Here is a 25456-nt window from a genome sequence, read left to right on the forward strand (position 1 = left end):
CCTACCCGCTAACAAAAGCCATCTGTTGACCAGAATTGAATTTTTTTTTTATAAAAGTGATCTCAGAATTGGAACTTATTTTTTTTTTTAAATAAAAATGATCCCTAGCAGGATCATGTGGGTTTTGTTTTTCGTATAAAATTGATCGAGATACAGATTATAAAACATACAGAATAATAAAATATGTCTAATATAAGGGAAAAAGAGATGAGAATAGAAATCGGTTGAGCAAATAGTCCTCGTAGCTAAGCTCATTAAACTATAACTACCATGTTATTTAAATTACCTGTTAATAAATGAATAATAATAATAGAAATCGGTTTCTATTTTGATACAGATCGTTCAACTCTATAATCATGATCTATATGGATCATTGGTCATAATCATTATAACACACTGATCTTAAAAGTATAACTACAATGGCCACTTTTTGCAAAAAGTCAAAAAGTGTAAATTTTCAAACTCATTTTGTGACATTTTTTCCGACCACAAAATTAAAAATAATGATGTTCCGCTGATGCGGAACGAAAAATTTTCAAGTCTCCAAAATCGACAGCGAAAATGCTAACGCATCGAGTATTCTGTCAAGGTCAAAATAAAAAAATTCTAAATTAAATTAAAATCAAGAAAAATGCACAGGACAGCAAAAGTAAGTGACAAATGAGTGAAAAATCTCCATTTTTTCGCAAGAGCTTCGTACTGAAAAACGAAATTTTCCGTTCAGAATTTCGTTAACGAAATTTTGTATGGAAAATTTCTTATCGCTTCAGCAGCGTACTAGGCTTTAAAAAACAGTTTTTGTCGTTATTTTCCAAAAACAAATAGCGCTACAAATAAATAAAAAAATTTACTTTTGTAAATTTCCCACTTTTTCATTTTTTAAGTCATTGTAAGAAGGCTTAAGAACGTTCGTTGATAATTACTTCATATCCTAACTCATTGCGTTCAAATATTATAAATTATCTCATTTCAAATTCGTATTAAATTAACTCTAAAATTCTAATAGGTCTAAAATGGATTAAAATAAAAAAATTCACCCAGAAAAATAAAATACCCAGCTCATAATCTTGTCTACAAACACTGTTCAATTATAATTAGATGGCAAGCAAGACAGCACTCTCATCCTACATTTTCTTGCATCTAATACGCAACAGCTTGATTCACAAAAACCTTAAGATTTTTCATCTAGAAAATACATTCTACTAAGGTATTTTATTGTTTTTATCTTAATTAAATTTCATTTTATCCAATTTAATATGAATTATAAACATTTTCCATGTCTTTTCTTCAAGACATATTTCTTTTACTTCATCAGCGAAAAAGAGACAGCTCTTTATCATTATATACTATTTTCTTTGTGTGCTTCACTTTCCAACAAGAAAAATTCATTTTGGAAGTTTTCTTTGAAGTATGTGTGTTCCCTATAAATACAACCGACATTTACAAGTTCTTCACAAAATTGTTCAGAAAGTTGTGAAAAGCAGTTGAACTACAAACCAAGCACTCAGTGGAAAATATTTAATTTTCATCAAATATATAAGTGAAAAAAAAAAAATCAATTTATAAGTAGGCATTGAATAAAAAGTAAATTAAAGTATATATACCTACAAATCGAAAAAGAAATTTATTTGTTTTGATAAAACTATCAAGGTTAGTAAAATTTAATACCATTATCTATTTGTTTTCTTTTTTTTTTGCAAGATAATACTTGTTTTTTATTTATTTTTATTTTTGTGAAAAAAAGTGATTGTGAAATTGGCTTTGTGAGTATACCTTCATACGTATGTATATGCGTAATGAAAAAATACGTATTCATGTATGTTAAATATATATATATATAAAAGCAAATGTTTATTGTTTTTGATGAAAAACTTGATAAAATAATTTATTTTAAATCTTCATTTTCAAAATATTGATCTTTTATTCCAAATCTGATTATTTTTCGTGTTTTTTGTCTTTTCATTTTAATCAGTGATTTTTTTTTCTTCTTTATTTCGTCCAACAAAATGGCTTCCAAATGAAAATTTTTCGAACAAAGGAAATTGCATCAGCTTTTTTCTCTATAACTGAAGTAGGCAATTCTAGATTGTTCTTGGCTATCTATTCAAAGTTTTTTTTTTGTGCATTTTCATGTTAGATGGTAGGGTAGAAGGGGGAGCATTTGCCAATGGGGTACCTTTGCCACCCCAGGTTTTTTTCCAAACCAAAAGAATATTAAATACCGAAAAATCATTTTCTGTTGCACATTTATGATTGAAAACTTTCCACAAAGTTTGACAGCTTTTGGCTGGACACGAAATAAATAAGACGCTTGTGTTAGTTTTTTAATGTTGAGAACCAAAATTTGAAGATACATAACCGTCGTAAATTTTAGATATTTGTCTTGTTAAATTACTTTTCATACAAATATCTTTTGAAAATTATGTGTACTATGCTGTGTAGAAGTTATTTTTTTAGTGTTTAACTTATAAAAAAGTTATAACTAAATTTTTGAAAGATTAGCTTGTGGGGTGCATTTGCCATTTGTTTTTGGGTAGGTTTTGCTCTGGCAAATGCACCCCATGGGGTACATTTGCCAGAAGCGAGCTTCCTCAAAAAAGGATGGCAGGATCCTAAAAAATCAATCAGTTCTTCGTATTTTCAGCTAAAAAGAAGTTTTGTTTATGATTTATTGGTTTTATTTGTATTAACTTTGATATTTAGGTAACTGGCAATCCCTCCCCACCACCGTGGCAAAGCTTCCCACATGGGGAGGCTTTGCCACATCACTTTTCGTTTTTTTGAATAAATTATTAAAAATAGAAACAATTCATATATCAACATGCAAAAAATATTTAAGTGAAGATAATAAAGTCAATAATAATATCAGGTAAAACAAAAATTAAAACAAACGTAAGAACTTTGCGTTAAGTCAATTTTCCTAAATCCTGGCAAATCCTCCCCCTTCTACCCTATATATTTAACTCCAGATAAATTATATTCATATGTATGTATAATAACGTTATGTCGTTGTTCGATTTCTATTCCCGTTTTTTTTTTTTTTTTTTTTGTACTCCCTGTATGTATACCATGAAGAAAATTTAATTTAAGATCAAAAATTGATTATTAGTTTATTGAAATCGAAGGTTTCCATTTGCCCATTTGTAGGAAAACAAATTAAAAAAAAAAAATATAAATGAAACTTTCATTTTAATAAATGTTTCTTTTGACATAGTTCTTTTTTCAGTTGAATTGCTCAATTTAGGTAAATAGTCACTCTGCTCACATTAAAATAATTTAATAAATAGCCAAGCTCTTTAAATTAAAGTATGTACCTACGCCTTCCGATTTAAACTTTTTACTAGTTCTCAAATTGTTAAAGCTTTCGATTTTGTCAAGATTAAAATACCTATTTTATTTTAAATTTTCATTTCATTTGAAATTTTCTTGACAAAGTAGCAAAATTCCTTACCTACTCCTAAGTACTCAAATAAGTAGTTACAAGAAATTGTCTTGCACATATTACATAGGTCCAATGTAAAATCGCTTTGAAACTTTGATTTTTTTTTTTTCAGTAGAAACCTATAAGATTACAGTTAACTTCGTAGGTATACTTGCCTAATACATATATCGTCGGTGAAACCAGAAAAGTGTGTAACATTTTAGCAAATTTTATACGAGAGCAAAAAAAACAAAATTGTTTTGAAGTGTTCATTTTCTAATTTGCTAATAAAATAAAAACTATGAACTTTAAGGGGATTCTCAGTTTAAGGAACTGTAGATACCAGGTTTGTCTAACAGATGGCATTCAAATCCAATTTTCAGAAAATTTGGAGTTACACACTTTTCTGGTTTTATTTATTTTACGAATTCATTATTCTAGTGAAAAAAAAAAAAAATGAGTTAACTTTAGAGTTAATTTATTAATACAAGTTGTTTCAGCACGTTACAAAACTGTTTTAGAGAACAACTAAGAGCGGAATTCAGAGTCGTCACTCGAGATAAATTTTTTCTCAAGCACAAGTCTGAGATGAATTTTTCTGAGTGTTTGCTCAAACGTTTACTTCGAAATTTCCTCAGTTGGAATTCATAAGCTAAAAAATAAAAAACCCTTCGGTTTTCTTTACGTAACGTAGCTGAAGTGGGCCAAACGCAAGACCAAATGTTCACTTGAGTAAAATGTTTGCTTGAGTGACTACTCTGAATTCCGCTCTTAAATCGCTCGATAGTTTGGTTAAAAAAAAAAAAAACTTATAAAATCTGTTTAGAACAGATATTTGCAAAAAACAACATATTATATTATAGTATTCAGAACAGCCTAAACCAAGATTAACCAAAGCAAAATTTTAAATCTTATTTCTTACATTTTCCAATAAAGTTGCTTGGCACCTCTTTGGTGAAATTTCAACTAACGTCTGACAACTACTTTGTGGGAGTACAGTACCACACTTGTTTGATGTTTCTTAGCAAATATTAAGCGATCTTTAAAGTTTTTTTTTATAACATTGGGTTTTTCTTTCTTACCCGCCCATACCATTAAACATCTTAAAAATAATTCTGCTTAAAACGTCTAAACCGAGTTCTTCGTTTACTTGAGCCATAATAATAAGAGATCGCTCTCCATACCTATTTCAAATTTGAAAAGCATGATTTTCTTTTTAATTCTGTGCTGTTTCTCTGTTCATTGATTTAAGCTAGATCCGCACTAACTCGATCAACACGTTCAACATACGTTATAAATCGACATAATGAAGAGTTAAACCTTTCCAAAACTTTGTCAATTGATGTGTAGGCTCGGATACATATGTCCTATATGCATCAGTTAGAATAATCAGTGAAAAAACTCGCTACTTTTAATAAAAATTAAAATATTATTTTTTTTAGACGGATTTACACATTAAAATGTTGACAGATGCAAAACGCTAAACCAAAGTACAAGTTTTGTTTAAAAAATGAGAAACTATTAAGCTTTTACAATAAAAAAAAAAATACCTAAACATACAATATTTTTTAACTCTCGAAGCCAATTCAAGTAAACACTACCAGTCTAAGAAGTATTTGTTAATAAGGTTTGAATATTTTGCCGAAAGTTGTTAAATTTTCTTAAACCTTGAAATATGCATAGTATATTTAAAATTAAAATAATTTTAATAATATTTTATTATTTTTGTTATTTTTTTCTTCGTTATGCATAGTATAAACAAAAATAACAAAATTCCAAGAAACTAAAAAAACTTAATGAAATAGAGCATTCAGACTAAAAAGTAATGTAATATAACTACATACTTAAAACTACCTACCACTTAACCCTAGAAAGATAATCTACGTCTGCGAGACGTATGGCGTTGAATTTTATACACACAATACCTTTTGTAAATTGCTGGGTATTTTTACAATAGAACTATAATGTTAATTTATTGACTTAAAAGAATCTGAATAATGAGTAAAAATGCATGGATAGGATAAAAAAACACATTGATATATTTAAAAACGATTTAAGAAACATACGTCTCTCAGACGTATAAATATGATTATCTTTCTAGGGTTTTAAATAAATATAAAGGCCTTAACCCCAACGACTTACTAAAATTCGAACAGTATTTTTCTACCCCTAGTCATAAACTTAAAACAATACAAACAAATTGATTTTTCAACCCTAATAACTTATTTTCACAACTTTTATAAATTATACTCATTGAGTCATCGCATCAATTCAATTATAAAATGATGAAATAAAAACCCAAACGTTATGAAATTAAAAATAACATTCTGTCCAATGATGATTCACCTATTATAACACTTCAGAATTACTTTTGTATAAATAGCTAATTTTTTACTTGTTTTAACTTATTCAATTTTAGAAAATCCAACAATGCAGATCTTCGTGAAGACTTTAACTGGCAAGACCATTACATTAGAAGTTGAGCCCTCTGACACTATTGAAAATGTCAAGGCCAAGATCCAAGATAAGGAGGGTATTCCCCCAGATCAACAGCGTTTAATCTTTGCCGGAAAACAATTGGAAGACGGACGAACTTTGTCCGATTACAACATCCAAAAAGAATCAACTCTGCATTTAGTGTTGCGTCTGCGTGGTGGTATGCAGATTTTTGTCAAGACTTTGACTGGCAAAACAATTACATTGGAGGTTGAGCCTTCTGACACTATTGAAAATGTTAAAGCTAAAATTCAGGACAAAGAAGGTATCCCTCCAGATCAACAGCGTTTGATCTTTGCCGGCAAGCAGTTGGAAGATGGACGCACACTTTCTGATTACAATATTCAAAAAGAATCAACCTTGCATTTAGTTTTGCGTCTGCGTGGTGGTATGCAGATTTTTGTTAAGACACTTACTGGCAAGACAATTACCCTGGAGGTTGAGCCATCTGATACAATTGAAAACGTTAAAGCTAAAATCCAAGATAAGGAAGGTATCCCCCCAGACCAACAGCGTTTGATTTTCGCTGGAAAGCAATTGGAGGACGGACGCACATTGTCCGATTACAACATCCAAAAAGAATCTACCCTTCATTTGGTCCTCCGTCTCCGTGGTGGTATGCAAATTTTCGTTAAGACTTTAACTGGTAAGACCATCACCTTGGAGGTTGAACCATCTGACACCATCGAGAACGTCAAGGCCAAGATCCAAGATAAGGAAGGTATTCCTCCAGACCAACAGCGTTTGATCTTCGCTGGAAAGCAGTTGGAAGACGGTCGTACTTTGTCCGACTATAACATCCAGAAGGAGTCGACCCTTCACTTGGTCCTCCGTCTTCGTGGTGGTATGCAGATCTTCGTTAAGACTTTGACCGGTAAGACCATCACCTTGGAAGTCGAACCATCTGACACCATTGAGAACGTCAAGGCCAAGATTCAAGACAAGGAAGGTATTCCCCCAGACCAACAGCGTTTGATCTTCGCTGGAAAGCAATTGGAGGACGGACGCACATTGTCCGATTACAACATCCAGAAAGAGTCGACCCTTCATTTGGTCCTCCGTCTCCGTGGTGGTATGCAGATCTTCGTTAAGACTTTGACCGGCAAGACTATTACCTTGGAAGTTGAACCTTCTGACACCATTGAGAACGTCAAGGCCAAGATCCAAGATAAGGAAGGTATTCCTCCAGACCAACAGCGTTTGATCTTCGCTGGAAAGCAGTTGGAAGATGGTCGTACTTTGTCCGACTATAACATCCAGAAGGAGTCGACCCTTCACTTGGTCCTCCGTCTTCGTGGTGGTATGCAGATCTTCGTTAAGACTTTGACCGGTAAGACCATCACCTTGGAAGTCGAACCATCTGACACCATTGAGAACGTCAAGGCCAAGATTCAAGACAAGGAAGGTATTCCCCCAGACCAACAGCGTTTGATCTTCGCTGGAAAGCAATTGGAGGACGGACGCACATTGTCCGATTACAACATCCAGAAAGAGTCGACCCTTCATTTGGTCCTCCGTCTCCGTGGTGGTATGCAGATCTTCGTTAAGACTTTGACCGGCAAAACCATCACCTTGGAAGTCGAACCATCTGACACTATTGAAAACGTCAAGGCCAAGATCCAAGATAAGGAAGGTATTCCTCCAGACCAACAGCGTTTGATTTTCGCTGGAAAGCAGTTGGAAGACGGTCGTACTTTGTCCGACTACAACATCCAGAAGGAGTCGACCCTTCATTTGGTCCTCCGTCTCCGTGGTGGTATGCAGATCTTCGTTAAAACTTTGACCGGCAAGACCATCACCTTGGAGGTTGAACCTTCTGATACCATTGAAAATGTAAAGGCCAAGATCCAAGACAAGGAAGGTATCCCACCAGACCAACAGCGTTTGATCTTTGCCGGAAAGCAGTTGGAGGATGGACGTACTTTGTCCGACTACAACATCCAAAAAGAGTCGACTCTTCATTTGGTCCTCCGTCTTCGTGGTGGTATGCAGATCTTCGTCAAAACTTTGACTGGCAAGACCATCACTCTGGAAGTCGAACCATCCGACACCATCGAGAACGTCAAGGCCAAGATCCAGGATAAGGAAGGTATTCCCCCAGACCAACAACGTTTGATCTTCGCCGGAAAGCAATTGGAAGACGGACGCACTTTGTCCGACTACAACATCCAAAAGGAGTCGACCCTTCATTTGGTCCTCCGTCTTCGTGGTGGTATGCAGATCTTCGTCAAGACTTTGACCGGCAAGACCATCACCCTGGAAGTCGAGCCATCCGACACCATCGAGAATGTCAAGGCCAAGATCCAAGACAAAGAAGGTATTCCCCCAGACCAACAGCGTTTGATCTTTGCCGGAAAGCAGTTGGAGGATGGACGTACTTTGTCCGACTACAACATCCAAAAAGAGTCGACCCTTCATTTGGTCCTCCGTCTTCGTGGTGGTATGCAGATCTTCGTCAAAACTTTGACTGGCAAGACCATCACTCTGGAAGTCGAACCATCCGACACCATCGAGAACGTCAAGGCCAAGATTCAGGATAAGGAAGGTATTCCCCCAGACCAACAACGTTTGATCTTCGCCGGAAAGCAATTGGAAGACGGACGCACTTTGTCTGACTACAACATCCAAAAAGAGTCGACCCTTCATTTGGTCCTCCGTCTCCGTGGTGGTATGCAAATCTTCGTTAAAACTTTGACTGGCAAAACCATCACTTTGGAAGTCGAACCATCCGACACCATTGAGAACGTCAAGGCCAAGATCCAAGATAAGGAAGGTATCCCTCCAGACCAACAGCGTTTGATCTTTGCCGGAAAGCAGTTGGAGGATGGACGTACATTGTCCGACTACAACATCCAGAAGGAGTCTACCCTTCACTTGGTCCTCCGTCTCCGTGGTGGTATGCAGATCTTCGTCAAGACTTTGACCGGCAAGACCATCACTTTGGAAGTCGAACCATCCGACACCATTGAAAATGTTAAAGCCAAGATCCAGGACAAGGAAGGTATTCCCCCAGACCAGCAACGTTTGATCTTCGCCGGAAAGCAGTTGGAAGATGGACGCACTTTGTCCGATTACAACATCCAGAAGGAGTCCACCCTTCATTTGGTCCTCCGTCTCCGTGGTGGTATGCAGATCTTCGTAAAGACTTTGACCGGCAAAACTATTACCTTGGAAGTCGAACCTTCTGACACCATTGAAAATGTTAAGGCCAAGATCCAAGACAAGGAAGGTATTCCCCCAGACCAACAGCGTTTGATCTTTGCCGGTAAACAGTTGGAGGATGGACGCACTTTGTCCGATTATAACATCCAGAAAGAGTCGACCCTCCATTTGGTCCTTCGTCTCCGTGGTGGTATGCAGATCTTCGTCAAAACTTTGACCGGCAAGACCATCACCTTGGAAGTCGAACCATCCGACACCATCGAGAATGTCAAGGCCAAGATCCAAGATAAGGAAGGTATTCCTCCAGACCAACAACGTTTGATCTTCGCCGGCAAGCAGTTGGAAGACGGACGCACTTTGTCCGATTACAATATCCAAAAGGAATCGACTCTTCACTTGGTATTGCGTCTTCGCGGAGGAGCATTTTAAAGTATTTCCGTAAATAAAATTCAAAATTGATCTTCATACACAGTAGTTCTTTTTTTTAGATTAACGCATCAATTCAATTCTTTATTTTGTTTCAAGATGCTTTTACAAGTTCTGATAAATTGTATTACAACTTTTTTGTTAAATTCAATAAACAATGTTACGATTCGATAATTAATTCAAATTGCTTTTTAATTTGATTATTGATTTGAAAATGAGTTGGAACTGTTTAGTTGAAAGGTCGATCTATTTGGATTCAATAATTTTCAAGCTGGATGAATGCATCAGTGCGTTTGGGTAGGTTTTAGGTGTCCATTAAACTGATATGGGTGAACTAGGGTAATACTTGGCTTGGGAATTCCAAGGAATGGTAAGCGTAAAACAATTGATTTGTGGAAATAGCCCAAGAAGTTAGGTTCCAGAAATTGAAAATGGAGCAGAATTGTTCGCTGAGTTTCGAAATCCACTTAACTGTGAAGTGTATATTGGATAGATAGGCAACAATTCAACCGTCTTGAATTTATCTTGTAGCAAAATTCTTGTCTGCATGTCTCTTAGAGCCGTTTACTGAATCGAAACTTAAGCATTTACATATGTATGTTCAACATAAATCCTTATGTGACAGTTTACGCAGAGGAAACATTATGTCGAATTCCTTTCAATTGAAAAATCGAATTTTCGGCGATCTCTAAGCGAATTTTTTCTAAAAATCATGTTCCATAGAAAAAAAATTCGCCTCAAACGAAGCAGAATTCGAATTTTATTTAATCCCTCTTTTTTGAGAGATTTACACGGATTTGCATAGACACTTGGAACATTTGACATTTCTCAAACGTCAAGCTGAAAGTTTTCTTCGTGTTGTTTGTTTATTTCAGAACACCAACTTCAAATAAAGAGTAAATTTTAATTGAATATCGTATTTTTATTGCGGAAAAATTTGAAATAAATAAAAAAAAAACAATGTGCGATCAAAATATATTTTTTCCTGGCATAGTTCTTGTGAAAAAGTCAAATTACTGTGACTTTTCTTCTCGTAATTGTCGTCAGAAAATTTTTTCTCTGTAAAACCACAGCATCCGGCCAAAATAATAACCTTCTACTTCATCTTCACTCAGATCTTAATAATAACTGCAATTTCCCTTTGATTCTGATTAAAATAAATCTATATTACCGAAGAAAATAAACAAAATTATTGATCAAAGGAATCTCTGGTTTTATTTTGCAGAAATTGTTTTGGTTTCAGCTTGACGTTCGTGTAAAAATTGTTGTCAAATGACACACATACAATCGCAAAAAGAATTCGGTCTGTTTTCATGTTCCTTTTTAATACCAAAAATTCGATTTTTTTGAGGCGATTCAAAAAATTGAAAGGAATTCGACATTAGAGAATAACGGCCTTATTCTGATATTCGATTCACGTGAAAGTCTAAAATAACATGCGTTTAAAAATGGCGGCTAAAATTAAATTTTCACGAAAAAATTTGTCTGAGGATTAATAACACAAACAGAATTATCATCTTGCTATCCAAAGACATAAGTTTATCGAAGACAATTATAGGAATTTTGTAGTGACCTCTTCAAATAGTATATATATAAAAACTTTAATGATAATGACCTGGAGCCTGCATTAAAGTTTTTATATATATATTATCGAAGACAATTCGACGTGGTTAATGAATTAAATCAATCGAATAGCAGAATAGGGCTAGAGTTTATGTTCAACATAAATTATTTATGTTTCGATTCAGCAAATGGCCCTTATACTGGCAAGAATTAACGAAATTGGTTCACTCAATCCAAAGTTATGAGGTAACAAACACAAAAATAAAAAAATACAGAGGAATTGAATAAAAAATCATCTAGTCAGACAACACCGGATACAAACCTCGTTCAGTTCTTAGAAATTTTCAAAAAAAAAAAAAAAAACTAGTAGTATTATTTTTGAATTTATACCCCGATTTTTCCCACAGTCACAACTTGCGAGAGCCATTAAAGAATTCTTCGTTAAGTTGTAAGTTGTGACCTTCTATATAGGAGTTCAAAACTTTGAGAATTTTTGTGACTGTCACAAGTTGTGACTGTGGGGAATAATCGGTGTGTTATTTTGTGTCGATTGAATAAGGACAGTCGTTTTCTCAATGCAGTTTAATTTATTAATTTAATTATTAAATTATTATTTAATTATTAAATAAGTATAATTTTGAAAAACATTATCGCTTAGTTTTACCGACAGGACCATCATAAACTTAATAATGAATTAAAGACCCACTAGACAAGGTTCTATTAAAACAAATCTGTTCTTACTCATGAAATACATATTCTCACGAAAAAAATATTTAAAGTGGTAAAGAACTGGGGTGCCAGCACGTTAATTTGAACAATTGAGTTAACTTGATACAATCGAGCAGTAGCAGCACCTATTTTGTATCAATCGAGCATTTTCCATTAAATTCCCTCGATTGAACCAAATTAGATACTGCCGATCATATGATCAAAAATTCACTTAAAAGGTACTAGTTTGTATCGACCACACTCAATTGTATCAAGTTACGTGCTGAGGCCCCTGCAAAAAACGGCCTACAAAACAAAGTTTTCATATCTTTTTTTTACGTAGAAGAACATTAAGTTTTGATGTCGATTGTAAGTTTTACATCATTGTTAAAAAAGAAGTGTTAAGTCACGGAAAGAAAAATGATACTATTGAATCTGAGATTCAGACGTCAAGAATGGTCGTAGTTCCAAAAAATGATTATATTGAAGGAACCTTTTTTCAATACCTACTTATGCTTCTCCTTACAAAATATGGCCAGCCAAGTATTCTTTAATATGAACAATTTAAAAAACCTACCTAAAAAACATTTTGAAAATTTTTAGGGATGCGCAAGTCCGAAAAGATAACGAGTCTGGTGACTAAGTAGGTATTATAAGTAAGTATTATTTATAACTAAAATACTATTTTGAGAAAAAAATAGAATTCAACTCGTTTCATGGACTACTTTTTTACCTTTTGAATACCTCTAACTTTTTCGTTGCTTTTTCTTATATCTTAAACAAACAGTTGACGGCAAAAAAATATTTATTTTACAAACACTGATAATCCTGTCAAATAAGGGTTTAACCTCGGAATGAATGTTAGTAGAAATTTTTTTTGCTTAATATCTTCCTTTTGCCATTCTATAACATATCTCAAAAGTCTAGAAAAATCTCATGTCCGCTTGTCGCGATTTCAAGGTCAAATCGCGAAATGGAGATTTTCAAAATTAGCAAAAATAGGCTATGGTATTATATACACATATGATACATGATTTCAAGGTATTTTTTAATGTTGATTCCAAAAAATCTAAAATCAAGGCAATCTGACGTATCTGAAAAAAGTTATACCTGTTTTTCATCTGTCAACCCATATTATTATAACAGTTGCTAACTTACTACCGAAAAACCCTTAAAAGTTATGGAAGCGGAACCAAGTTTTGCATGAAGGTTTTAAGATACATTATCATTCAGAATCAAAACAATGCAATGCAAAAAACATTAATATCTATGACAAAATGGTATTTTTTGAGAAAAGGGGAAATTTTGGGATGTGCACTAAAAAACATCCAGGTACAATCTTGGAATTAGTGCTAATAGGCTAATTTTTTGGTTTCTATGTTTGTTTGGATATTCTATAATTTATGTCAAAAATCTAAAAAAATCTCATGTCCGCAAGTTCTAATTTACCAGGTTAAACTAAGTTAGGTGCAGATTTAAAAAAAATAATAAGAAAACTTTAGATTCTTATATGTATACCAACATAACCCATATCATTTCAAGGTATTTTTTAACGCTGATTCCAACAAAACCCACAAACAAATCAATATGACCATCCCTGATAAGCAATGTACCTTTTTCATGTTGATCTGACACAAATATCTGAAGAGTAGTTTTTCAATTTTTTCAAATCTGCACCTTATCTTCAAACCAAGAAAATTAGGACTTGTGGACATGAGATTTTTTTAGATTTTTGAGGGTAGTTAAAGAATATCCAAACAAAGATTAAAATGAAAAAATTAGCCTATTAGCACTTATTCCTAAGATGAACAAGAATCTTCTTTAGTGCATATCCTAAAATTTGCCCCTCCATAAAAAAATACCGTTATTTCGTAGGTATATATATTTTTTGTAATGGATTGTTTTGATTTTTAATAATGATGGATTCTAAAATCTTCATGCAAAATTTGGTTCATCTACCATAACTTTTAAGGGTTTTTCGGCAGTAAGTTTGCAACTGTTATAATAATATGGGTTGACAGATGAAAACAGGTATAACTTTTTTCAGAGACGTCAGATTGCCTTGATTTTAGATTTTTTAGAATCAGCATTAAAAAATACCTTGAAATCATGTATCATATGTGTATATAATACCATAGCCTATTTTTGAAAATCTCCATTTCGCGATTTGACCTTGAAATCGCGACAAGCGGACATGAGATTTTTCTAGACTTTTAAGATATGTTATAGAATGGCAAAAGGAATATATTAAGCAAAAAAAATTTCTACTAACATTCATTCCGAGATTTACCCCTTTTTTCTCCTTATTTGACTGTATTAGATTGGAAAAATCAAATAATGAAACCTCTCTAAAAAGTGTGCTTATTTAGTTGACACGATGTGTATACACTTGTACATATCGCACCTTGAGACGGATAACGACACAACTTAAAAAGCATCGATTTTGAATAGATATTCTAGTTCACAAGATCAAGATCTGCATTCGTGAAAAATGGCATGATTTTACCTGCAAAACTCGACACAAGAGTGCAGAGTTTTTCTTACTTAATTCATTTTTTCCAGAAAAGTCGTGTTTTTTTTAGTTGTGACACTATACGTCTCAAAGTGCAATATTATTCCTAATATCAATACATTTCCCTCTACTTATGGTCTCAAAAGTATTCTGGTCACACTGAATTCTAGTTTTGAGGTTCTTTTTTCGGTTCCTAAGATTTAAAAAATATCTGTCAATAGGGTAGTTGGTAGATAAAATCAGCCATATTTTGAGTTTCACGTGAACATTTTTTCGACCGAAAGGTATCGTGAAGGAATTAACATTTTTCTCCGAATTAGTAGTTGGTAGATAAAATCAGCCATATTTTGAGTTTCACGTGAACATTTTTCCGACCGAAAGGTATCGTGAAGGAATTAACATTTTTCTCCGAATTAGTTCGCCATACAAATTTAAATGAGAAAAGAGCTGTCGACTACCTAACGTATTAGCTTAAAAAAACTTAAAAAAACCGAGAGTTTTCCGAACGTAAACAACTTTTCGCCAGAAACTCACAATAGGGAAAAGGTAAAATTCAGGGGTCGAATCACGGCACACGATCATACGTTAACGTTTTGACTATTTCTGTCTCAATTTAATTAGTAGAAAAAGAAAGGGACACATAGCAACCATACGTTAACGAACGTATGCCGTAATTCGACCTCAGTTTTTTTCCGGGTGGAATTTAGTTCAAGTGAAACTCTCGATAGGGGTGAATATTTGCACTCTGTTTGTACTCATTCAAAATGTCTAATTCACGGAATTTGGATGGTTTTTGAAACTCTAATCTATACCACCAAGAGACGGATTTGTCGAACTTCATATTGAGCGAAAATAACGATAATGTTCTTCCGTATACTTACCACGCCTTTTTACATATTAGCCCCGCTCCTTTGGGAGGTGGCAAAGTACTAATAGTAGTTTACTAGCGATCAATGGAACGCATTTTCAACGAATTCAATACAAATCGTATCTACTCGGGAAACTACCACATCCATTGGAACAGGGCTATAATGTAACCCAATTAAGAAAACGATGAACCAACAAAATAAAAACACAATGATATTGATTTATCAGTTTAAACATTACTTTGGAATATATTTAACAAATTTCAGTTCGTGCGACAACCAAATAGCCAATGACAATAAAACAAGTGAACCCGATTGATGTGCGGCAGCTATCGATACAGGAACATACGTCAGCAGCGTAGTGATACCCAAAGCAACTTGAGTCCAACCCATTGCTGCAATAGCATTCGCCGCCCAATAAGCTCTCTTTGGCAGGCTTCTTCTTCTCGACAATATCCAAAGACCCGAAATAAGTGATATCGTTGTAATACCCAACATTCGATGATCGAATTGTACTGTTGTTGGATTTTCAGTGAAATTGACTAGCTTTGGCGACAGAGCTAAAATGTCGTCTGGTATCCAACGATCAGCCATCTTTGGAAATGAATTATAAACAAGACCAGCATCTAGACCAGCAACAAAGGCGCCAGATATTGCTGTCAGGAATACCATGCCTTTTGTGACATGAGCCAGTTTTCGAAATGTCACTGCTCCACGAGTGATTTGTGACAAACGTTCTGCAGGTAACAAGTGTGAAAGTGATGAATGCAAAAATAGTGTATAAAGAATAAATGCAAATGATAAATGTGAAGCAAGTCGATATTGCGATACTCTTGGTACATCATTGACATCTTGAAAACGATCTTCCAGACCAGATTTAACCATATACCAACCCATTAGACCCTGGGCTCCTATTAGGGCACCAAAGAGGAGTACTCGCATTTTCATTGCCTTGGAAAAGTAACCTTTAGTCCAAAAATAGATGGCAGGTAGAGCGTAAAAGGCACCAATGGCTCGACCCCACATGCGATGAGTATACTCCATAAAGTAAATGAATTTAAATTCCTCGAGTGTCATGTTTGCATTTTTCATTTTGAACTCGGGAAATTGTTGATACCTTTCGAATTCTTCCTCCCATTCTTTTGGTGTTCGTGGTCTTTGCTCTCCAAGGAGCTTCCAAGTTACCATTGATAGTCCAGATTCTGTCAAGCGAGTAACACCACCGAGTATTACAGCTCCAAAGACCATGGCACTGCAACCTAGAAGCCATGTTCCAACTAGTTTATTTCCCTGTTCAACTTTGTTGTTATGGGCAAAGTTTCTGATTTGGGAAACAGTGTTTTTCTTGGGGATTTGGGCAACAAGAAAATTAGAGTTGCTCTGTTTGGGTAATATTGTGAAATTCCTTGTCACAGATTTATATGCTAGGACAGTGTTCTTACTACATAATGGTAGTCTTCTAATGATTTGATTTGTTAATTGTAGACCAAAAATCATTTTTATTATTTGTTTAATATTATTTTATTTTTGATAAATAAATAGAAATAGTGAAATGACTTTTGAAGGTTTGGATAGCAAATTTGAAAACATATGCTCTGTGGAGAGTGGAGACTATTGGTTTGGTGGTTATGGCCGCGTTCGAGATTAAATGAATGGATTGGTGATTTTCGGAATAAATATTGGTGAACGTTTAAAGAACTGCGTTCTTTTATGCAATCCTGATTTTTTTTACACTTTATAGGTCTGTTTGGGTTCTTTTTGCACAAAAATATGAAACCTGTCAAATTTTAAGGAGTGGGGATGAAATTCTCTCAGAGAAAGAAAAATTGCGTAAAAGTACCCAAACGCTTTGGCACAAAATTTTCTGCTACTTTTTCTACAACAACAATAATGTAAACAACAACACCAATTGAAAAAAAAAAATAAGGAAAGGAAAAATATCAAAATATTTTGTTTTGTTTTATAAACACTTTTTTTATTCATTTTTTCGTAAATCATTTATAAAATAAAGCACTTCTTAACCATTAAAACACAAAAAATAAAAATAAAAACACAAAACATAGCCACATCGCCATGTTTATACTTTGTTTTGTTCATTAAAAAATGTAAACACAAATTAAAAAAAAAAAAAAGAAATGAATAATATTAAAAACACTTTGTTTTATTTTTGAAACACTTTTTTTATTGTTTTGTTCATAAAATATTAATTTGTTTTGAGCATTACATCACTAAAACGAAATAAATAAAAAAAAAAACAAGAACAAAATCCACGCCACCATGTTTGTAGTTTGTTTTCTTTATGTTGTGCGACAAGAACGAATAAAGAAAAACAGAGAAAGCACTACCTTTTGACAGATTTCAGATTTTTGTTCGATGAAATTTTTTGGGCAGAAATTCGCAAGAAGGGGAAATTTTTTTATCTCTCGCGGCCATCTTTTTTGTGAAAAAATGTACAATTTCAGAGTACCCAAACAGGAATTGGGTTAAAAAAGTTGAAAAAAGTTGAAATATTTCTGTTTTAGGCAGTACCCAAACAGACCTTATGTCGTTTTCTATTGACGAATCTCAGAATGAGATTTGTGAATTTGACAGCTGAAAGCGGGGGTGAAGAGGGGAAATAGTGGACAAATCGTCTTGAGATTCAAAAAAAATGACAAAAAAATTATTCTGAGATTCAAGAATCTGATTCTGGATTTTTATCAAGATTCACGCATACAAACACACGCACTTTCACACACACTCCTCTGTTTGACATTTGTCTGAACATTTGTTGTTGTTTTATTTTTTTTATACGCACAGATTTCGCACACAATTACAAAACTAGATTTCATATTCTATTTGCAGTGGAAAATCTGAGAATTTTACACACAAATCTCAAAAGTCAATAGAAAACGACATTAGATTCTTTGATGTAGTCAGCTTAGAACAAGCTGTATACTTCCATGGTATAAGAAGAGAAGGTATGATCATTAAACCTTACCTACAATGACCTAAAAAGTGAAAAAGTGGGAAATTTACAAAAGAAATTTATAAAAGTAATTTGTTTTTTATTTCCATCTAGTGCTATTTGTTTTTTGAAAAAACTACAAAAATTGTTTTTTAAACCAAAAAATTAGCTTTCTGTACTATCACAAAATGATTTTGAAAATTTTCACTTTTTCACTTTTCGCAAAAAGTGCCCGTTGTAGTTATGCTGCTGATGCGTAACGAAAAATTTTTAAGTCCCCAAAGTCGACAACGAAAATGCTAACGAACAAATATCATAGGGTATTCTGTCAAAGTCAAAATAAAAAAATTCAAAACTAATTTAAAATAAAGAAAAATCAACAGAAAATAATTTTTAAAGCAAGAAATAAATGAATTAAAAGAGAAAAAACTGTCAACACTGCTCTGGAGTCAAGAAAAATGCACAGGACAGTAAAAAGTAAGTGACAAATGAGTGAAAACTCTCCAATTTTTCGCTAAAGCAACGTACTGAAAAGCAAAACGAAATTTTTCGTTCAAGATTTCGTTAACGGAATTCAATAATGGGAGTAAGGAGATGAGATAGTGCCTGGCTACACAGTGATTTTTCAATCGATTTAAAAATCACATGCGGTGGCTACACACTGTTTTGCCCAATCACGTTCCATTTTTACATTTTCTAGGAACAAGCGTTAAAAAGAGGAGAAATTTTGCAACGGAACTGTAATGCCCTCAGAAAATTCAGTTCCTTTCGTGAGCATCTTCCCCGTCATGATATCCTCATCCCACTTGCCTACAAACTCACTCGAAAAATGGAAAATCACCGTGTAGCCAGGCACATATACATTTCTGCTTGATATTTGTCATATTTTTTAGTTCGTTCGTTAGCTTACTATTTTGGTGGAGATGTTTTTTTTCATGATAGTACTATAGATTTTATATACAAAGAACATGAAAACATCTCCACTTGTGAACATTTGACATTCATCGCTGGTACACACTTCAAGTTTATTCATCTCATGAATACGCACACAATCAACAAAATACACATATTCCTTTTCTCTTTAATTTTCTGACTCATGCTTAAATTTAAAATTTTAATTAATTCATCTGTGTGAAAGAGATTCCCGTACATTTTTCACGTGAACTACTACATCGCTCGTGAGTCGTGTAGTGAAGCAAAACTCTCCACTTTCTTCTCCACCCGTTTCACAGGAACGTTCACGGGCGAACACAAAATACAAACTTGTATGGATTCACGACTTGCTTCTTCTGTATGTACATACTAGGATTAAAACAAATAACGGCCATATTATTCACTAGTTTAAAAAATACATCTGGATGTATAGTTATCCCGATTTTAACTATGAAAATAGTTAAAAATTACTATTTTTTTTCTCTTTTGGCACGAGTACATTGACGGTTTTTTTCACTTTTAATTCATTTATTTCTTGTGTTAAAAATTATTTTCTTGATTTTAATTTTTTTTTAATTTTTCGTTCGCTTCAGCTGTGTACTAAGCTTAAACGAGTTCAAAACAGGCTGTGTTCCTTTGGACTCACCAAAGTACCAAAATTCATTCAGACATTTTTTCTATAGAAGAAATATGTTGCAGGGTTGTAAAAAATCATTTTATTTTTAATGCATTTGCTCTCCATTACAAATTAAAAAAAAATATTTATTGCAAATAAAAAAAATTGCATTGAATAAAATATTTATTGCAACTCAAAAATATTTGCATTAAAACAAAGTTTTATTGCGACTGAAAAATATTTGCATTAAAAAAAAAATATTTGTTGCAAACTAAAAATATTTTACATTAAAAAAAATTAGGTATTGCAAATGAAAAAAAATTACATAGAAAATAAAAATTTTATTGCAAAAAAAAATATTTTGCATTGAAAAAAAATGTATTGCAAATAAAAAATTTTCTGCATTGAAAAAAAAATTCAATGCAAAATTTGTGCATTAAATATTTTTTTTTTTAATACTCGTCGAATTTCTTACAATTTTGATTATTGACCATACAAATACAGTACATAGGTACAGTCAAATTTGTAAGAAATTCGACGGGTATTAAAAAAAGGAACACAGCTACAATCATTTTTACAGCCAAAAAATACAATTCTGATAAAAAGGTTGTTTTTAATTTTTCAATTTTCTCAAAAACTAGAAGGCATTGAAGCACATGGTTTTCATTATTTGATAAAGAATTGATTAAGGCAGTTTACTTAATCGATCAATTTCGTATTGAAATCCACATTCTTCACAAAAATAGTATTCAATATATTTTTTTTTTAACTTTTTTCCTCAAATTTTGGCAAATATTTTTGAGGCTTGACCACACCGGAAGTGTATGCGTTAGCGGTACGAGAGGGTATGTGGTAGCGGTACGGGTAGCGGTGAGGGTACTTGTATGAAAAAAATTCCAAACTGACACATCAACGTTCAGGTGTGGAATTTTTTTAGTACAAATATCGTTACCGCTATACCGCATACCCTCCGGTGTGGCCTTTAATTGTGTGAAAAAAAAAATTCAAAATTGGAACATCAATATTCAGGTGTGGAATATTTTTCATACAAGTACCCATACTGCTACCCGTACCGCTACTTCATTCCATTCCGGTGTGGTGAAGCCTTTAATTCATAATTGTAAGAGTTGCCGTTGTTTTTTTTTACATTTTTTTTTTTACTTTTCTTTATTTTTTAGAAATTTGCCCCCCCCCGCACCTAAACCCCCCTCCCATATTAAAAAATGATTGTATTGAACTCCTCTATAAAAAAAACCATACTCTCTCTCTCTTGGTTTCGTATCGAAAAATAAAATCTGAGATTTTATATACCTATTGCTATTTTATTCTTTGCGGCAAAATTACAGCTTTCTTAAATTAATATTGCACAGTTTACAGAGATTGATTATAATCTACCTTACTACTGCCAAGTTCTTAGAATCTAACAATAAAAATGTTTTTTTTATACAAAATGATTTGAAGAAAAAGCTGCAGTAAAAAAACTTCATTAAATATGAGAAACAAACAATACACTGAGTCGAGAAGTCCGAAAAAGTGGATCGCTCAATTCCGTCTGTGCCTCCATCTGAACATATGTGGTCTCCATGTTGGCTCTTCCCCTACAACCTACATCAACCAAATTTCTTTAAAATTATTATGGAGGCAGCTCTTAAGCCTAGTACGCTGCTGATGCGAAACGAAAATGTCCATACAAAATTTCGTTAAAGAAATCTTAAAGGAAATTAAACTTGTCTTGTTTTTGATTTAAAACTTATTTTCGGATGTTTTTTCTTGAATTTTTTTATTTATGTATCTATTATTTTTACTTTGCTATAATACCTGATGGTACTTTTTCGTTAATATGTCCGCTGAAGACTTTGGAGACCTCTAAATTTTTCGTTTTGCTTCAGCAGCGTACTTGGCTTTATAATCTATAAAAAACTATCTGTTATGACGGAACGTTGTGATCTTTTGGAGTCTCAAATCGAAATAATTTCACGTAAGGCTCACGAAAACTGTATGGTGGTACACCTTCCTCTAGACAGAGAAACCGACGCAGTTCAGTTAGCAACACAAACTTGCAGGGGGCTTCTCAAGTTAAAAGAAGGTGAAAATATTCACTTAAAGAAATCACGGGTAATCCAAAACACACACACTCAAAGGGGAACTGTTTTCTTAGAGCTAGAATCGTCGGATATCGTAGACGAAATAATGTCAGTAAATAGCCAACTAAAAGGAACTGGCATAAGTATATTTCGCGAACAAACACAAATGTATCGACAAAAAAGACGAGCTCTATTTGAAATTAAAAACAAATTATCACAATTAAACGCTCAGGCAAAAATTATTATCAAAGGTGACAAAATGCAAATCAACAACCACACTTTTATTTACAAATTTGCGCGTGGCCTTATTGTCAAATCTGCAGCTGAGATGACATATATGAACAACATGTTTGGTGACAGTTCACAAGAATATTTTGACTGCAGCGATGGAGTGAAGATAGACCCGGTTGATGATCGACAAACACCACATATCTCTCAACCGATGACAGCGCCACCAAGGCGTGAATTAACGAACCCTAATAATAATAGAAAACAATAGGAAATCAATGCCGTCTGCCAAAATATAATTAATTTTACTTATTTAAAAATTCTTTCATATAATATAACAGGTCTCAAAAGCAAACTTTTGCAACCAGATTTTTTTAATTACATTTTAGAATTTGATATTATCTTTCTTATTGAAACCTTTTTAGAGGAAAAAAATGAAAATGAATTTTATAAATATTTTAAAGATTATAAATTAACTTTTATTCCAGCAGTTAGATCCAATGTGCATGGGAGAGCTAGCGGAGGCATGTTATGTGGCATCAAAACTAAAATTAATCATTTCGTTTATTGTAAACTTGTTGAAAATAGGCTTGTTGTTAAAATTTCTACCAACCAACGTCAATTCAATATTTTGCCGGTGTACCTTAATTGCAATAGCTGGTTGAATGATTTTGAAAATTTACGCAATTTCTTAAACAATTCTTCGTTGGAAAATGTAATGATTGTCGGTGATCTTAACGCGCGAATTGGTGAATTTCAGAACTCTCCTGCTCATATATTACATGATTTGATGATTTTTGATGAGGCGAGAAATTCAAAGGATGAAACCCTTAACAGAAATGGTAGACTTTTAACGGAATTGCTAGAAGATTTTGGGTTGTTTGTATTAAATGGGGTAACAAGCGGTGACAAATATGGCGAACTTACTTTTATCAGCGGTCAAGGGCAATCAGTAATCGACTATTGTGCAATATCTGGAGAGTGGTGTAACTCAGTTGAAGACTTCCAGGTGCACTTGTCTAGTTTTTCAGCTCACTTGCCACTATTTGTCAAAATACGCTTCCACGAGAACATACAGCAGACGAACGTAGATATCCCTCGAAAACTCAGATGGTTTGAAAATAAAGCTTCACGGTACAAATCTCTTTTGAATCAGCATTGCAATCTTCTCCCTCTTCAAGATGAGAGCAATGTTGAACAAATTGAGGAAAGCATTACTAGAGTAATTTACGCTTCAGCTGTATCTACAAGCACTAGCTCTACGCTCAATTTTAAAAATAAATGGTTTGATAAAGACTGTGTTAAACTTCGTAAGCTCTCATTCAAGTACTTGAAACTTTTTAGAAGAACTAACTCGGTTGCGTTTAAAAATATGTACTTACACTCAAACAAAGAATTCAAACAATTATGTCACGAGAAAAAAAGGCTTTATCTAAAAAATCTTGCAATGAACTTGCAGCACTCCAAAAATTCCAAAGAATTTTGGAATAATGTAAGAGAGTTAGGTGGGCAAAGTAGAAGTATGAAGATTTCTCTCGAAGCTGAGACTAGCTGCTCATTTTAAAACTCTATTGTTAGCGGAGGAGAATCTTCATACTTTTAGCTTTGCGCTACAAAATGAAGTTGTATCTGAACTAGACTGTCCGATTTCTTGTGAAGAGCTTGATTCAGTTCTGCTGGTTATGAAAAACAATAAGGCCCCGGGTTGTGATGGCATTCCAGTCGAATTCTTTAAAAACGGAACAGTACAACTGAAAAATTATATTGTGGATTATTTCAACAAGATATATAATAATGCTTGTGTTCCTTCTGGTTTTAACAAATCGCTTATTTTTGCAATATTTAAAAAAGGCGATGCTTCCCAAGCAGAAAATTATAGGGGAATCTCCATTCTAAATTCTCTCAGAAAGATCTTTGCCACAACTCTTTATGTTAGGCTTTCTACGTGGATAGAAAATTTTAATCGTCTCAGCATTTTTCAAGCAGGGTTTCGTTCCGGGTTTTCAACAATTGACCACATTTTCGCACTAACTAGCATAGCCAGAAAATATATTGAAATTAATAAAAAGTTATATGTTTGTTTTGTAGACTTCAAAGCAGCCTTTGACACAGTCAACAGGCAAGCTTTGATCTACAAACTGGCGTCGCTTGGAATATCCAGAAAGTTCTTGGAAGTATATGCGAAATTATTATCTTCCTCTAGTGCAACCGTGTGGGATGGATCCAAGTTGTCTGAATGGTTCCCAACTTCTGCAGGTGTTCCTCAGGGTTGCATTTTAAGCCCTATACTCTTCGCACTATACATTGACTCCATTTCTGAAATTCTTCCGGGTGGCGTTAGCTTCGCTGGTCAGCTAATAAAGGTTCTCCTTTATGCTGATGACTTGGTGTTGCTGGCTGAGAATCCTTCAACTCTGCAACTGCAAATAAACAAACTTCAGGCTTTCTGTGAGACATGGGATCTACATATCAACGTCTTGAAAACAAAAGTTATGGTTTTCGAGAACCGAAGGAGTAGAAGAGTGGAGACTTGGAGACTCAATAACCAGTCGATAGAAGTAGTTCCTGAGTTCAAGTACCTTGGCGTACTGTTGTCTAGCAACTTAAACTTTCGAAATCATGTGAAAGAAAAAAGCAGAGAAGCAAAACTGGCACTCAACATAATGTGGCCAAAATTCTTCGCAAACCAAAACATTGATCTGTCCTCAAAGTATAATGTATTCAATGCCACAGTCAACACTTGCATGTGCTATGGGGTGCAGGCATTTGGAGTAGACCCCTTTGAAGATTTCGAAACTGTACAAAGGTACTTTTTCAAGCGTTTATTCCGTCTACCAAACGCTACTCCTACCTACGCAATTCATGTGGAATCAGGTTTGCCACCCATTTATTTGCAAAATCTGAAAGCTCATTCTGTCTTTTTAATAAAAGTAATGAAGAGAAGTGAAAATAGTTTACATAGGGCAGTGTTAACTAGGCTATTGCAAACAAATGCTTATCCTTTCAGAAATTGGCAACAGCTGGCGTTATCTCATGATATCGATTTATCTTTATCGGAAAATAACGTTAGCGACTGGCAAAATATGTTCGCAAGGGTCATAGCTAAAGAAGATGACAAAATATACGACCAGTTTTTAACAAGAGCGTCCTCATCACCTTCCAGATTTATTTACCGCAACCTTAACCACCAAATGTTAACCATTGAATGCTATTTCAACACAAAATTTTCTTCAAAAGTTATAAGCACCATATTCAGAGCTAGAGTTGAATTATTAAATTTGAATTTCATGCCACATAGAGTCGATCTTCAGCAGACTTGTGATCTATGTAACAGGAGAGAGTCTGAAAATATTTACCACTTCATTGCTGTATGCCCAATTCTACAAGAAATCCGAAGATTACATTTCCAAGAAAGTTTTCTGTCCGTAAATAGTCTTTACGAAATATTAAATGGCGCCCGTGGTTGGCTCACCTTGTACAAATATTGCAATCAT

General features: G+C 33.8%; 2 protein-coding genes across 2 annotated transcripts; one reads left to right on the plus strand and one right to left on the minus strand.

Moving 5' to 3' along the window:
* The first annotated feature begins 1448 nt into the window (after positions 1–1448).
* LOC129911511 (polyubiquitin-C) lies at positions 1449–9683 on the plus strand. The gene is made up of 2 exons (XM_055989327.1): positions 1449–1650; positions 5841–9683. Exon 2 carries the CDS (start codon positions 5852–5854, stop codon positions 9506–9508), a length of 3657 nt encoding a protein of 1218 aa, XP_055845302.1. The 5' UTR covers positions 1449–1650; positions 5841–5851; the 3' UTR covers positions 9509–9683.
* Positions 9684–15371: 5688 nt separating this feature from the next.
* Positions 15372–16759, minus strand: LOC129911512 (cytochrome c oxidase assembly protein COX15 homolog). Its single transcript, XM_055989328.1, has one exon. The coding sequence runs from the start codon at positions 16649–16651 to the stop codon at positions 15392–15394; it is 1260 nt and encodes a 419-aa protein (XP_055845303.1). The 5' UTR covers positions 16652–16759; the 3' UTR covers positions 15372–15391.
* Positions 16760–25456: the final 8697 nt, after the last annotated feature.

Source organism: Episyrphus balteatus, chromosome 2, assembly GCF_945859705.1.
Source record: "Episyrphus balteatus chromosome 2, idEpiBalt1.1, whole genome shotgun sequence".
Classification (NCBI taxonomy): domain Eukaryota; kingdom Metazoa; phylum Arthropoda; class Insecta; order Diptera; family Syrphidae; genus Episyrphus; species Episyrphus balteatus.

Excerpts from the sequence above, each read along its gene's own strand:
- LOC129911512 (XM_055989328.1), bottom strand. The coding sequence starts at position 16,651 with ATGATTTTTGGTCTACAATTAACAAATCAAATCATTAGAAGACTACCA.
- LOC129911511 (XM_055989327.1), top strand. The coding sequence starts at position 5,852 with ATGCAGATCTTCGTGAAGACTTTAACTGGCAAGACCATTACATTAGAA.